General features: G+C 49.4%; 1 protein-coding gene across 11 annotated transcripts in view; it reads right to left on the minus strand.

Annotated features, from left to right (window-relative positions):
* Positions 1-11,599: 11,599 nt before the first annotated feature.
* Positions 11,600-16,069, minus strand: part of Fyn (FYN proto-oncogene, Src family tyrosine kinase) — a 200,511-nt gene continuing 196,041 nt past the window's right edge. For all 11 annotated transcript variants that reach the window (XM_076552430.1, XM_076552432.1, XM_076552435.1 and 8 more), the window contains one exon: positions 11,600-12,779. In XM_076552430.1, coding sequence (XP_076408545.1) covers positions 12,571-12,779 — 209 coding nt within the window. In that variant the 3' untranslated portion in view covers positions 11,600-12,570. The remainder of the gene's footprint in view (positions 12,780-16,069) is intronic.

The raw sequence follows: 16,069 nt of genomic DNA on the forward strand, positions 1-16,069 counted from the left end.
ACACACACACACACACACACACACACACACACACACACACCACCCTCTCCTGATAAGTCTGAAGCCAGGGGTACCTCTTGGTTCAGCCAAGGGTGGGGCTACAGGCCCCCCATCAACGCGGAAATCTTTTGCATGGGGTACTCCAGCTGTCCTTGTCCAATTTAGTGCTTTAATTGGAGACCACAGCAATCCTAACACAGTAAAGGGGTGACAGCATTTTTACCCAGCGAAAAGTTCCAGAAAGTCTAATGTTAAGCACCAAATCCAATGTCGTGGTTCCAATCAATTCAGGAAACAAAATAATTAAAAAAAATCTTCAATTTATTTGCATCGCTCAGACTCAGAACTTCTAGCCAAAAATGTGCCCTTTGATTTTTCATCCCTTTAATGTGAAGCATTCCCTAAATGCATTTCCATTTTAGAAAAAAAAAAAAAAAGCCTTATGCTGGCATCATACTTTGTATTGAAGGAATTCAGATGGCAATTGAGGATTCCAGTCCTTGGACTGAGTTCAGTGTAATATCTGAGGGCCTGAAGTGTGCCAAGCCCCTACCCTCAGTGAACTCGGAGGCCAGAAGGAAAACTCTAGGACATGGACTGACACCCACAGCAGGCGGTGAAGTGCTGCATGCCACCGGATGACCAGCAGCCAGGTACAAGATGCTGTTAGAAGGCAGCCACTGCTTGATGTCAGGGTCCTGAGGGACGATTCAAGAAGAGGACAGAGCAGGGCAGGTCTGGAGGTGTGGGTCATTTTATGAAGCCAGAAGACAGGGTAGGATGATGGGAGAGAGAGGGTGGGGCCAGCTGGTGTGAGCAGACGCCCTTGAATTAGCTACAAGAGATGTTCAGAGAATCCCAGATAAAGAGTGTTTAAGGTGCTGGGGGTGGGTGGTGGCGGCGGGGGCGGCGGGCGGCGGCTGCGCACGCCTTTAATCCCAGCACTCGGGAGGCAGAGGCAGGTGGATCTCTGTGAGTTTGAGGCCAGCCTGGGCTACAGCGTGAGTTCCAGGAAAGGTGCAAAGCTACACAGAGAAACCCTGTCTCGGAAAATCCGAATGTCTTCCCCACTGAGACTGTAGGCAGACTGAGAGAGTCCCAGGACCACTCTCTGGTGGGTCTCTCCAGCCACTGTTTCTTTTCCGCAGACTGTGTACTTGGCCTCTTCCATGGGGTCATCTCTGTCCCCAACTCCATTGCCAAGCGTCTACCCAGTCTCTTCGTTTTGGTTCCAGCTTAAGGGAGACGATTCAATGGCCGGTAGCCAAAGACTGGCTTCCCTGTGGATGGATCCCACTCCACCCATTTCAACTCTTGTGCAGGGCGGAGTGTCACATGGTGAAACATGACTGGGCATGCCCTGCTGCCGGGTCGGGGGTGGGGGGGGTGGGCGGGGGGGGGGGGGGGCGAGGCCCGTCCTTCAGGCACAGGTGCCCTTCCAGTCAGAAAGAGAACGACGTGATGAAAGTTGTAATTTTAGAAGATTATTCTCTTGGATGGAAGGTGAGGTTGGAAATGCAGGGCAGGTTGCCCACATGTGTGAAACTTCTGCCGCGGGCCGAGTACTTGTCTAGGCGCTGTTTGCAGATCCCTTCTGTTTGTTTACCCCTTAAACGACATGTATCTCGTTGTCCTTGCTCTTGTTCATCTCCCCTCTATTTCCCTTTCTCACTCCTCTTTCTATTCCTGATCCCCCCCCACCAAACTATCCTGCTTCTTCGTTTCCTCAAAAGCCCATGTTACTATAGGAGGACCCGGAAGCTGAGAGGCTCAGCGAGGTCCCATAGCTTGCCCAGAGTCACCCAGCTAGGTGGTGACAGAACTGTGCTTTGAATCCCACATCTGTACTGAGCTGAAGCCCTCACTTTCCATGTAGCAAGACACGAGAGGATCCAGCCCCCTGTGTGGGTCTGCAGGCACCTCACTAGTCAGTCACCCGTCCGTGAGTCTGTCCTTTCCGGTCCCTGTTAACAGCACTGCCATCTGCTCAGTCACGTGAACCCAAGTCTCTCTCTGTCTGTCTCCTTGTCAGGAAAGCAGGGGTCCTAATAACAATGACTCATAAAGGAGGCAGAGACAGGCAGGACCCAGCTTGAGGTTGACAGATCGAACTGCAGGGGCTGCACAGAGAAACCCCGTGTTGAAGAACAGAAACAGAGCAACAACAAAAGACCAATGATGATGATGATGGCGGTATGTCCCCAAGATGGTGAGAATGAGCCCAGAGGATGCTCAGGAAATGCTTAGCCCTGAACTCGGCATTTGCCCCACCGCTTTGCAGAATCTGCAGGGAGAATAATTCCCCGAAGATGGGAGCCACAGGAGTATGACTGGGAACCTGCTTAAAGACGGAGCGGGCAAACGCTATCTAAAGTGTTTTCAGAGTTTTAGGTCAATCAGTGCTCAACACTGCCAGCGCTGGGTGAAGTCAGCTTTGGACAGGACAGAACCAAATGGGTGTGGCTGTGTCTAGAAACTTCACACACCAAAGAAGGCAAGCCAACAGGCCCCGAGGGGGTGCTTGCTGGTTCCTGCTCTGTGTCCCCCAAATCTGTGTACTCACGGGTTTTTCTCAGCCATGAGGAACCTTGGCTGGCACATGTGTAGATACCCTATAAATGCTGAAAGAGTGGCTACTGCTGTGTTTGCCTGGTGTGTGTGGGCCCTAGGTTCAAGCCCCATCAGGGGAAGGAAACAAAGATAAAGAATGACCAGTGAGAGAAAGCAAGCAAAAAAAGACAGACAGAAAGGGGACACAATTGTGGGGCTCACCTGAGGATGCTGATAGGGGTCAGCACAGGAGGCACGTTTTTAAGTGAAGAGAGATGTCATGTAACAACTTACGGACTTGTTGGAAGGGCTGGAAGAGAGCACCAGGCGAACCACTCTGCTGGCGGACCTGTGGCCTCTTGCGCAAACCAGGAAGATGAGACACAGAAAGCCATTTGAGCTTGTTGGAGCTGTAGCTACAGACCTGTGACTGCAAAACAAGGCCAGAGCGTAGCCAGGAAGCCAGGGATGGCATGGGCTGCCGCCACCACCTTGGAGTGCCTGTTGGAACGTGGAGTCTAGACAATGGCACCTCACCAACTGAATCGTGACACCCATGAAGCTGGAGATGAGACATCACTGACTCCATGACCTTGCTTCCTAGGACCTAAGTACAGGCTGCAGGGACCTGGCATATACCTCCCTTAAGCCTTCCAAACCTTCACAAGTACATCTGATTGGTACAATCTAATTCCCCGTTGTGGTCCAAACAGTAAGGAAGTCTGGGAGATACAGTTTTCTCTTTCCTAGACACAGCATTGCGGATGGGAAGGTGGGTATCTGAGAGAGCTGTGACAGCCTCCATGATCTGGTGATGGGCTGCTAAAAACAATTCCAAATCTCACGACTAGAATCCCTGGCCGTCTCTTTTTGTTTAGAAACTTGAAGCTAGGCCTTGGTGGGAGCAGTGTGTGTCTGCTTTGCCGTGAGTCAGCTGGGATGTCTGAACATGGGCTCCGCTGTGTGAGCCAGCCCACGGGCCACCTGGGAGCCCAGGGCCTCACCCACAGTCCCAGCTGGGCTCTTGCTCAGCAGCTAGTGACAGCAGCTAGTGAGCTATTGTTAAGAGATCCCCAGCTGCTGCTCTGGGGAGCAGAGGCCAGTGGTCCCCGTGAGCCTCTCTAACTGCAGATCTCTGAGCAAAATACACAGCTTGCTTCTATTTCTGCCACGAAGTTTTGGGGGCGATTTGTTATGTAGCCAAAGATTACCAGGAAGTGGGGGCCATGCTGAATGGGAAGGGGATGGGACGATCAGTGAGAAGCAGCAGAGACAGAGAGAGGAGGATGGTGACCCTGGGTGAGCATAGTCCCTGCCCTGGGGCCCTGAGGGCTCAGGCTTGCCAGCTCCCAGACTTGGAGAGCTTTGTCCGCTCAACACTAGAGTCTAAGCTCTGGCTAAGTCCTGGAAGTCTGTCATTGTGACTGCCACCGCTACCCGGGGACTGTCTCTTGCAGAAGCTGTCTGTCTCTCCACCACTTCTGATGGTGGCTGAAAGGCTTCGATGTTCAAGTTCCCAACAGGCAAGGCTTACCTCCAGAGGCTAGGATTTCTCTGCAGGGTAGCAGGACAGCTCCGGTGATCCCACACCGCAGGCCCGGCACACTGAGTTGTGCTGGTGTGTACCACACAGTTTGAGGGGGCAGCATTCACATCTGAGTCATTATCCTCTTGCATATTTATTGTAGCAATTTCCTGGCAGATGGCAGCAAAGCAATGCTGAGGTAGGGGCGTCTTTTCTATTTGCATAAAGCTGATTGATAGCGAGTGGCAGGGGACGCAGGTAGAAAGCTAGTGTCTGATAAATCATAGGTCGGTGGCAGGGCTGGGGGCTGGGGGTAACATGGGGAGGGACTGGGGTCACGGAGGCCCTTTGCCTACCTCAAATGCGAGCCCAGAAGAGAAGTGTCGAGATTTGTGGGTCATGGAGTTCAGCTTTCTGAGACCACCAAGGTTACAGAGAAGACAAGGCAACTCTCACACAGGACACCTACTCGGGATAGTCCAGCAGCCACAGGTTTGCCTAAGGGTAGAGACCTAAGGGTCTAGCTAGGCATGGTAGCGCATGCCCCAAATGCTAGCGGTTGGAAGGCTGAGGCAGGAAGACCTTGAGTTTGAGGTCAGCCTGGGATGCATAGTGAGAACCTTTCTTTAAAAATAAAAAAAAGTCTGCCTTTAATAAATTAATAGGGACCCTATGAAGGGAGATGCAACCAAGCAAACAAAGGATGAAGTGAAAATGGTGTGATTCCAATAGGAAGCAACGGAAGGGTGTGGGGGATGGGGAGAGGAGGCAAGGCGTCCATGAAAGCTGACTGGCATGGCTGTATTCTGCCGAAGGGCAGGGTATCAATGCGACAGCCACTAATGCCACACTGCTTTGGAAGAAATCTGTATTAGTCGTGGGCAAATATCATAATTCAGAGCAACAGTGCAGCTCCCGACTGTCCAAGTGGATTACAGGGCCCTTTTTTTATTTCAAACGAAGGGTAGACCGAGAAGCCTTTACGGTCGGAACAACGCTCTCCATTTTGCATTTGCTTTCGAACCCGGAATCTCAGCCAAGCATGGCGTTTTGTTTCATCTATGAATCTTCCAAGGTCCCCTTTGGCTGCACGCATGCTGCTTTTGTTCTTGGCTTGCCGTTTTAAGTACAGCTCAGCTCCATTTCCATCCTCCCCCTGCTATTCAAAACCCAGGAACTGTTTGAATCAGGGCAGACAAATACGGACAGGACGAAGCATTGCTTTCCTGCCCTCCAACACGGGGAGGTCACGGTTTAGCGATAGCAGAGACAATGATTAATGCCTCGCATCTTCACTTAGAGACCTTCAGGAATGTACAAACAAATATTTTCTGATGTTCGCAGGTGAGAGGGAGAGGGGAAGTGGCTCAGGAAGGTTTTTGCTGATCGCACGGTTTCCTCCTCCACTTCCTAATTGTCTCACAACGGTGCCGAGCGCCCCTGGAGCTGCCCATGTTTTAAAATCAAGAAGTCTATCAAAGTAGAGAAATCAATGCACTCTATGGAAAGGATGCATGCAAATTATCATTCAGTTTCAACAGCCCTCTCTCCATCATTCTGTTGTGCACAATGTAATATGGCTAATTTACCAGAAAGCATTGTTATTCATTCCCTAATTCTCCAGGCAACTGCTGTCATGTGCTAACCATTTCCTCACTCACTCTCTGGGAATTGACAGACCTTCAGCTCCATTTAGGGTGGCTGGGGTTCCAGCGCCCCGTCTCCAGGGGCTTGGCCCCCTCCTGATATCCTCCAGGGCTCAACCCTCCGGGGGTGGTGGGTGTCTGAAAAAATGAAACGAAAGGATCCACAGGCTTGGATTTAGTTTGTGACAGGCTTATGTGAATCCGTTTGTAAACACATGCAAATAAAAAAAAAAAAAAAAAAAGAAGAACTCTCCTGTGCTGTTCCCCCACAGTATGGCATGTGTGCTTTTCATTAAAAATACTACCCGAATAGTTCTCATTTCATTCTCTCCTGCTTCCAATTAGCTACCCACTGATTATTACATAGCAAGCACCAGATAATTAACTAAAAGAAAAATACCCAGAACAAAACAACCAGAACACCTTGTGATTTCGAGTAGCACCTTTCATGAGTCTTCATACTGTGTGACGCCCCAGCAAGTGAACTGGCGTGGCTAGCCAGGAAAGAGTGACGGACACATGGACAGGAGAGCTCTCGCTATCAGTTGCCCCAAAGAGAGGCACTGAGTTAGTACAGGCTCTTTGCTAGCAATTCTTGGATTCTTGTACTCTATATTCCCAGCCCCACTCCAGCAGGGACCCTGGAATCAACATCCTGCCCGGAACTCATTCTTGCGGCTGGAGAGATGGTTTTAATGGGTAAAGGGCTTTGCTATGCACTCATGAGAAACTGAATTTGGATCTCTAGAACCTGTGTAAATGGGAGGCAGAACACACCTGTGTAACTCCAGCATTCTTAGGACAAGGTGGGAAGCAGGCAGGTGACTCCCTGGAACTCTCAGGCCACCTGGACCAGTGTCCATAATGGCGAACAAGAGATCCCATCTCAAACAAGGTGGCCAGTAAAAAGGACTAACGGCCAAGGTTGTCCTCTGACCTCCACATGCATGCTGTGGCATACACGTGCGCACACTACACACACACACACACACACACACACACACACACACACACACACACACAATTACCAACAAACCAACTAATCTACCAAAAAACAGATGCCCAAAGCGCCTTACCCTCTGTCCTTCAATGGTGTCACTTACCACCCTTCCATCTAGAAAGTCTAGGGAGGGAGGGAGAGAGAGAGGGAGAGAGAGAGAGAGTTAGTTTTAATGCAGCTTTGCTTTTTTCTTTGGACTCATTTACCAAGCAGCTTCTGTGTTCAAAGCATGGGAGTAATGCCGGGCGGTGGTGGCGCACACCTTTAATCCCAGCACTCCTCGGGAAGCAGAGGCAGGTGGATCTCTGTGAGTTCGAGGCCAGCCTGGGCTACCAAGTGAGCTCCAGGAAAGGCGCAAAGCTACACAGAGAAACCCTGTCTCGGAAACAAACAAACAAACAAACAAACAAACAAAAAGCATGGGAGTCAGGTGTCACCTTGAAAGGCAGGAAGTGTCCCTACCTAAGCCACCTCCACTGAGCGCTGGCAGCTCCTCCGGCAGATCCCCAGCAGAGCTGACACATCTCTTCCACTGAGTCCTGGGCTTCCCATCTACAGACGAGCTGCAGCTCGTCCTTTGGGCCTCCGCCTCCATTGGGCTGTGAAGGTTCATTGTGTGTCTTTGGTGTACACAGTCAAGCTCATAATGAGCACACACCACACGCTGAAGCGAGGCACGATAACAGTCCTCATGTGTACTCACCATCATCCTGGCCCCATTTCTCCAAAGAGCGACGACCCAGGAGGCCTCTTCCCAGCTTAGGCCTCTTCTCCTTTGCCCGGGTCTCCATCCCTCCTGTTCCTACTCCCAACATCCTGGCCAAGGAGGCCTCTCTGATCTCTACCTCCAGGAGGCTCTGGGTGGCCTCTTCTTTCCGTCATTGGACTCTCTCTCTTGCCTTTTCTCCCATTCAGTCATGAGGCTGCTCTTGGCTGAGTGAGAAGGGAGTCAGCAAAGCCTCATGGGGTGGGGGCGGGGAATGATTGATACCTTTCCCATGTTCAGTCTCCACACAAAAGCAAGCCACCACTGCGTACAGTGTTTCTCACACAGGCCAGAAGCAGTCTGGTCATAAGAGCTGCAACAGCGATCCTGCAAGCCACGGGCTGGGGACACGGCACCCCGGGATGGTTTGGAGAAACACTGCCATGTGAAAACGAAGATGGTTATCTTAGGAAATGGAATATCAAGTTTTCATAAGATTATCAAATTCCAGTAGGGCCCCCCTTGAGTACACTGTAGACTCCACCTCACTTGGTGACATTTTACTCTGTGCAGTCAGCTAGCACGCTTTAAGAAGTCTGAGTTTCTACCCATGGGTGTTGGGGCAAGACCTTGGGGAAGGTGTGGGATCACCGATTGCGTCTGGTTCAGGCTGCAGGTGGAGCCTTCATGGTTATCTTGAAGACCAATGACCACACATTCCAATGGGCTGGGCAGGTGCTGACGCAGCATGCCACAGCTCCCTCGTCCTCAGCAGGCTCTCAGATAAGAACGGCAAAACCTCAGCCCACTGACTGGTGGGTCCGATCCACCTAACCATCCACCCGTGCCTCAGCCCCACATCTGCCAGAGGCCCATCATTGTTCAGGAAGAGTAAAATCAAAATACCGCACAGTTTCCGGTCTTGACGAGTGTGCAGCCTGCCCTGGAAAAGCCACTGGAAGAAGAGCAGCCCTGCTAAGCACACTGGTGGCATGAAGCACAAGCTGACATGCATTCTGAGTGCTTCGGAGAGGGGCACACTGTTCTGACAGTTGGGAGGGCAGTCATTCATTCATCAAGCACTGCATTCTCACAGGGCCGTTCCTACAAAATCACAAACCACTTATTTGTATTTCAACCTCTAGATCTGTGTGTGTGTGTGTGTGTGTGTGTGTGTGTGTGTGTGTGTGTGTGGTGTTAGAGAATGAACGCAGGGCCTCAGGCTTGCAAGGCAAGTGCTCTACCACCTAGCTATATGCTCCCACTTCTAATTTAAAATAAGGACATATTGGTCCCCACGTCTTCCCCATGGGATTCTGAGTATTTTGCATTATTGGGTAAAGATGAGGAATGGTTTGGATGGTTGTTATGAAACTTCTCTGAATATTGATACAAACACATATTATGAAGGTTCATTTGCTATTTAAAAGACACCACAGACATTATCTTTCGTCATGTTTTATGGAGTTAGAATCTACATTTGAGAATTTAACAACAACAAAAAATTAAACACAGATACTGATGCTGCTTGAGCTGTTTTTCCCCCTCCAGGATCAAAGCCAATCTCCTTCCTCCCTCTTGTCTTCCCTCCAGAAGAGAGATTTTTGACATTAGCCTAACTGAATCTCACAGTGTAACATACAGTGGAAAGCAAGCCAACAAAAGCCATCTGAATCTATTAAAATATCTTTCAGAACAAATTGACCAAACACCATTTTCCTCAAATATAGCTTGTCAGGAAATGCCTGCCCTGTGCGTTGTCCTGCTCTGTGTCATGGCCAACGATAAGAGAACCTTGCCTCTACTGCAGGAGCTATGGTACTATCCTCCTCGGCATGCTGCCGAGAACCTTACCTTCCCGTGAAAGAACCATTCCGATTAATACGGCAGGTGCTGTTCCAGCCCCCTGGGAAATTGCAGATAACAGTATTGTGGCTCTGGTGCTACTGGAAAAACCCTTCACCGCTGACATGTAGCCACAGGAGGATTCCTACCTGTCTCCTGATGAGTAAATACCCCCAGCCACCTGGAAGTCTTGAGTTATGTGGAGGTTTTAAGGGTTCATGGTCACCCTTGCCTTTTCCCCTGGAAACACCTGTTCCCACCATGGCTGGGCCTCGAAAGTCCACCGAGGCTCTGACTCGTGGGACCCAGCATCTCCCAGGGTCCTGTCGGGCACCTCGATGCTGCAGCCTGAGTTTGTGGTGCAGAGTCACGGGCGTGAGGAGGAACCCTTTGATCAACATTTACTCCTGAGCTATGACAATGGACTTTGTATTTGATATTTTGGAAGTGAAAATCATTTATTGGGAAGGCATCTATGCAGCTGAGCAATGCCAGTTGGTGTTCTCCTAGAGAGCAAGTTCTTACATCCTTATTCTGGGTTACTAAAGAAAAACAATAACCATCAAGAACTGCCCCCCCCCAAAGTTTTTTTTTCCACAACCTTCACAGTAAAGTGATATTTTTCTTTTGTAATAACAGAACTTTCTGGTGGGCACCTTCTGTCCCCTGACCCCAACTTCTATCACTTGTGACTCCCTAGAAGTGACCTTGGGACAATCAAGACTCCCTAGAGGTGACCTTGGGAAAATCAGGACTCCCTAGAGGACTAGCTCTCAAAAGCACATTGGACACTTGGGGAAACCTGGACCCTTTTCTGATTTCTTCCTGATTGCATTTTTTCTACTCTGGAAGGCTACATACACATTCTGGAATGCCCCAGAGTTCTGATCTCGTAAGTGTGCCCTTGAGTTGACCTATGTCCTTAATTTTCCTTTATATCCAAGAATCCCCAATGAACTCACTCGATGAAATAAAAAAAGTAAATGTTTTTTCCCCTCAGTTTCTGCTTAAAATGGTTTCTTTTTCAGATTTTTCAGTTAAGTCAAAACAAAAATCCTCCAGAGAATATTTGCAAGTTACCTAACATGAAATAAGGATTGAAAATAGTTATCTTAAAAAAAAATCTAGAACCTGTTAATGAGTAGTCCAATGTGATAAAAATTGTACCTAGTGAGTCTTTGAAATCCTGTCAAGGGTATTCAGATCCAAAATAATAAAGTTTTGATTTTAAAATATTTTACATTTCCCCCCAAATGCTAAAAAGCCTTTTTTAAAGGTTGTGTTATTTCAGTAACAATAAAACCCTTTTCTTTTCCTTATGTGGCTCCATATGACACCAGTGACCTTGGTGTCTTAAGAAGTTAAGGCTGCAAGGAGCTAGCGGGCATCTGTACCTCCTCTCCAGAGGGGCCTGTAGGTGAGGTGCAGCCGCTGTTCCAGGTTCCGCAGGGAATGATGGGAGATCCAGGCCTGGACGGTTCCCCGGCCCACCCACCATCCTTTCCACACATCGCACTGTCTCCTGATCGGCAACTTCATTATAAAGGTAGAGGGATCTGACTTGAGACATAAAATGTATTTAAGTCTCAAGGTCAAGAAACACTATTGTATCCTCTACAAATGAGACACAGTAAATTCCTTTTAGAGACAGGGTCGAAAAAACTTCAGCGCTCAGGTATGTCCCGTTTTTGCTCTAACAATCCTCTGAATTAGCCAGACATTTGCTTTGCCTTTTGGTGGGGAGGGTCTCCAGATGTTCTGAATGTGTCTGTCATTTGGAAATCACTGCCCAGCGGCCAAATTCACCAGGTGATTCTTCACCATCTGGTGAGGGACAGACATGTCACAGAATGCCTAGGGCACCCCCTGTGATACACAAATGAAGCAATTTTTTTGTTTCAAATGTAAAATGCTCTCTTTTTAATTACTAAATTAAGAAAGTTAAACAATTTAGAAATGTAAACTCACAAATAAATCATTAACAAAAAAGGAATTAAGACTTCAGAGTTGCTATTCAGTATTAAAAAACTCAATAGAAATAGGAATTGATTTGTTGTTGTTAGACATATGTAATTCAAGGTTGGTACAAACAGCAACTAAAACTGTAATACTTTTTTGTGCACCCCCATGAAATGTAAAGTAGTGCATAGTTATTCACTGGAGTACTCTTGACATGGAGAGGCATTCATTAGCAGTACAGGACATTAAAACACTTATTTTACAATGGGACATGTACAACCCCCCACCCTAGCCTGACCCATAATTTTAGTTGCATGAGAAAGTTTAGTAGGTTGCCGTGACTACAATGCTATATGGGTTTTAGACCATTTAAATGTGGTTACAAGATTTATTAAATAAAAGAACATTTGAAACACTTCAGCATTCATATTTATACAGGAAGTCTGTGTGGTCTCCGTCGGTCCATCCGTCTTCCAGCTCTCATGGTAGGACTGGCTGGCTGCTTGCTTCAGGGCGCTCCCTCGCTGGAGCGAAAAACTGCTACTAAAACGTGGGAACTCAGCTCAGGGACCTGAAAAGTCACATGAACAACAATCTACAGGTATGATTAGGAACCAAAAAAGTGCAATCCAAACGAAAGGGGGAAAAATCATGCTTTGTAGAAGTCAAAAATGAGGCCACCGGCTTTCCGAATGATACCAGTGCTTAGATGCAGGTCTCTGCAGTAACCCTCACTCTGGGTCCTGTAACGATGTGGCCTTCTAGGGCCAGTCTCCATGGTAGCACCCACATGGTGTATGTACAGGAACATATGTTTATATATATATATATGTATATATATTCATATGTATAAAAAAGAAAAAAAACAAACACCTGTCCTGATCGGTTTTTGTTAAAACATGAAAAAAAATTTTATTGTTTTAGACAAAGAGGCCACTTTTGGAAAATAATACTTCTTTTTAGTTGAATCAGGTGAAGACAGAGTTAAAATCACATAGGATTTGCATTTTCTTTTTTTTTTAAAAAAGGAAAGCACTAGGGAGTGTTGGCACGGGAGCGACTATTTACACTGAACAGAGTCGGCCTTTGACATCACATCGATACAATGCATTTCCAGAGTCTGAGGAATAACACGCTTCTGTCTCGGATGCTTCACAGAGGAGGTTCGGACTGGGGGACAAGTGTCATTAATGAGGGCCATGGAAGTTCGTCAGCTTCAGAGTCACATGCAATCTGATCCTGGACGGTTCTCGCTGCTCAGGGGCAGCTGGCTACGGAATTGGAAGCTAATGGGGAGGGGTGGGGAGGCCTCTGGAGGAGGTCTCTGAAGAGCAGGCTCTCACAGGTTTTCACCGGGCTGGTACTGGGGCTCTGTGGCGGTAAAGTAGTCCTCCAGGAAGCCCTGCAAGTACTCGAAAGTGGGGCGCTCTTCGGGATCCTTCTTCCAGCAGTGGATCATGAGCTCGTGCAGGGAGATGGGGCAGTCCTGAGGGCAGGGCATCCTGTAACCTCTCTCCACCTGCTCCAGCACCTCTCGGTTGTTCATGCCTACGAAGACAAGGACAGTGAGAGTGGGCACGCCTGGGCTCCAGGCCTGACCACCATGCTGCACGCGGGTAAAGCGTAAGGATGCCATCCGCCCTCTCGGAGGGGAACTATGCCTTTAATCGGCTCTCACACGGTGCAGAAAGAACGGAACAAAGGAATGAAGGACTCACTCGTAGACGCAAAAGCCCAGACAGTGAATCTCAAAGCGCTGCCAGTGAAAGAAGCCAGACACCAAAGGCAACACACTAGATGGTCTCCTTTACAGAAGACCCTGGGAAAGGCAAGACTGCCTGACAGAAAGCAGATCAGAGTTGCCGGGGGGAGAGGGCACCGGGGAAAGGTCAGGGGGAGCCGAGAGCTGCCAGAAGTGGTGTGTCCAATGCCCATGCTTTTCCCGCAAAGGGGCAGCAGCAAACATCTTCGTCTGTGTGGGCTAATGCAAGCTTTGTTTTCCTTATGTCACTGAAAGGGTTTAAAACAAAACCACCAGGCTGGGCGCTGGGCTTGGCCCATGGGCTGCAGCCTGTGACCCCAGTGCAGCATGTATATACTGATGTGGCTCTTAGTCAACACTCATGGAAGTGTATTTTTAAATTAGAATCTGTTAGGTGTACATTACAGCTCAGTTGAACAGATAAACATGCAGGAGTGGTGGGAATGATTCCGTAGTTCAGAGGGTGCCCAGCTCTTGCAGAGAGCCTGAGCTCAGTGCCCAGCACACACCCTGGGCAGCGCACAGCTGTCTGGAATTGCAGCTCCAGAGGGTCTGACACCCACGGCCCCTGCAGACACCTGCCCTTCCATGCAGATGTCCCCACACAAACAATTCAAAAGAAACCTCTATATGAATAAACGCACACAAATACCCCATGGAATACGAGCAGTCTTCTATTTGCGGGACATACAAGACCCATTTGTGACCTTTCTAGTTCCCACCATGCCCGAGCACGGTGTCTGAGACTGGCCCTCATGCCAGCAAGGCTGGGCACCATCTGGCCTGGTGACCCCCATAGTACTGAGGCTTGGGAACTTTTGACAGGGAGGCCGGGTGTCTCCTGGGCCTTTGTTTACGGATGACCTCAGGCAGGCCACCTATCACCGGAGACCTTCCTGGCCCTCCGCAGGAGCTGCCTTAGTGCTGATGCTCAGACTGAAGATCTGGGAGGCTGAGCAGAGCCTGCCATGTGCCGGCCTTCTTGACAGCACAGGAAATATACAGTGTGACCCCCTCCCAACTACTTTCAGCTACCTCCCCCCACCCCCACATCATGTTCTTCTCTCTCTGTGCCAGGCCCGTGAGCCTGTCATCTGGAATCTTCCCTAACTTCTGACAGTTAGTTCACAGCAACAACAATCTGCCGTCATCTATAGCATGAAATTCAGGGCTGTCACTAGCATGGAAGCCACACATATGCAATGCAGCCATCTTTAATTCTGGGGACGGAGGTGACCACCTGGTCAGAACCTGTTGCTTGGCCAGAGGTCCTGGGTGCTGTTCCCCTCAGTGGGGAACACTCACTTTTGGGTTCGCAAGTGATTCTTAGATGTACTTTTGGGAAGCTGGGCCTAGCCAAGTCTCCTTGGCGACAACTACTTCAAGTCACTTGTTTGTTCAAAGCCCTGTAGGATGCCGATTCTTTGACCTTAGAATTTCCAGAGGTGATAACGCCTGTCTATACATTCTTTTGGCTGTGTTGAAGCAGACCTTCACTGTAGCCAAACAGCCTCACTCAGGCCAGGCCACCCCTTGCCTTGGAGAGGTCAGAGCCCGGTGTGGGATTGCTACCTTCCAGTGGGTGTTGCCTGTAGCTAAGGAGCTTAGCTCCTCCCACTGCTGAGGAGCTGGGCCCTAGGGTGGGGAGCTGGAGGCAAGGGGAGGCATATGACTGTAGCCCTTTCCCGAGGTGCTCCAGACAGACAGGGTAAGGGACAGAGGCCAGCACCTCCTCTGTCACACCTCCAAACTCCAATAAACTCAGGAAATCAGAAAGCTATTGTAAGTCACTCGGCAGCACCACAGATCGGAACTAGCCACAAACTCTCTCTGATGTGACAACGTCATGGTGCTTACTTCTGCCTGTGTTCTCTACCCGCGTCTCCTTCCATGTTACGTAACACACTTCTGTGCAAGTGTGATGCAGGGGACAAGGGACAGCCACCCCAGGAAGAGGGGGTGCCTCACACTGGGACTGGCATTCTCTGGAGCTTTCCTTCGCTGCACAATTCAGTAGACAAAACTCTTGGTTTCAGTGTTTCTGGAACCACACAGCCTGAGTCTGCAGGGGTCTCCCTTGTTCTGACTCCGGCCAGGAGCCCCTAGAACTGGAGGAAAGATCTCAAGAGGCCTGTAGCCCAGAGGTGTGACAGGCTTCTATGGAGACACTCCCACGTCCCAAATACATCTCAAGGCTTTAACCTGGTACCAAGTGCCCAGAACGGCACCACAGAATTCAATTAACCACTTTCACATGACTGTGGATCTTACGTCAGTAATGTTTTATTTCATTAAAAACCAAACTCCTCAAACGGAAATATTTCCTTTCTTTAAACTTAATTCAGTCTCTGCCAATGGAAAGTTTAACTGGCAATTTGGTCAATCCTATTTTTCCAGTGCTCTGCCCAAGACTTGGACACAGCAGATGTGACAACCTGAATCGGCATGCCACATTTGCTGGGGTGGCCGCCTTCCTGGGTAGCTGTAGCCACGGGACAGAGCCATCCGGACCTCAGTCTGTGTAGGACGATGACTGGGCCAGACCTGAGGGGCCACACTGTCAGCTGTGATGCACAGTCCTAGCTTGCTACCTCCCTTTCCTGCAGTGCCACGCCCCACCGTCATCCCATCCCTCCTCTTCTTCCTCTTCATGCGAGCTCTCTCCAGACCTCTCAGAGTATGGGGAGCACATGACCAATTCTATGCACTGAGGGAAACAGAAACATGTCAATGACAGCTCTGCCGGAAGTCGGCTCTTCGACCCTGCGATTGGCTGAGAGTGACAAGGGGCCAGGGCTGGGGCTGGCTCTCGTCCAGTCAGCCTGAGGCCAGGACACACGTGGGTTGTCCTGCAGCCCTGGTCCTTCCTCAAACCTTCCACACAGTCAGGATGTTCCCACTCAGCAAGGGTTCAGCTGGTTTTCATTTCACAAATAGTACCTCAATGAAATGCAGCATGGTGATATTTTAAAAACTACCCATCACCCAGTGTGGTCTCAACCCTTTCTGTGGTCCCAACGCTCAGGAGAACAGCATGCCTCTGCCCTTTCCCTGGACAGGGCCACTCTGGAGGGCC

The sequence above is a fragment of the Peromyscus maniculatus genome, chromosome 16 (genome assembly GCF_049852395.1).
Source record: "Peromyscus maniculatus bairdii isolate BWxNUB_F1_BW_parent chromosome 16, HU_Pman_BW_mat_3.1, whole genome shotgun sequence".
Taxonomy (NCBI): domain Eukaryota; kingdom Metazoa; phylum Chordata; class Mammalia; order Rodentia; family Cricetidae; genus Peromyscus; species Peromyscus maniculatus.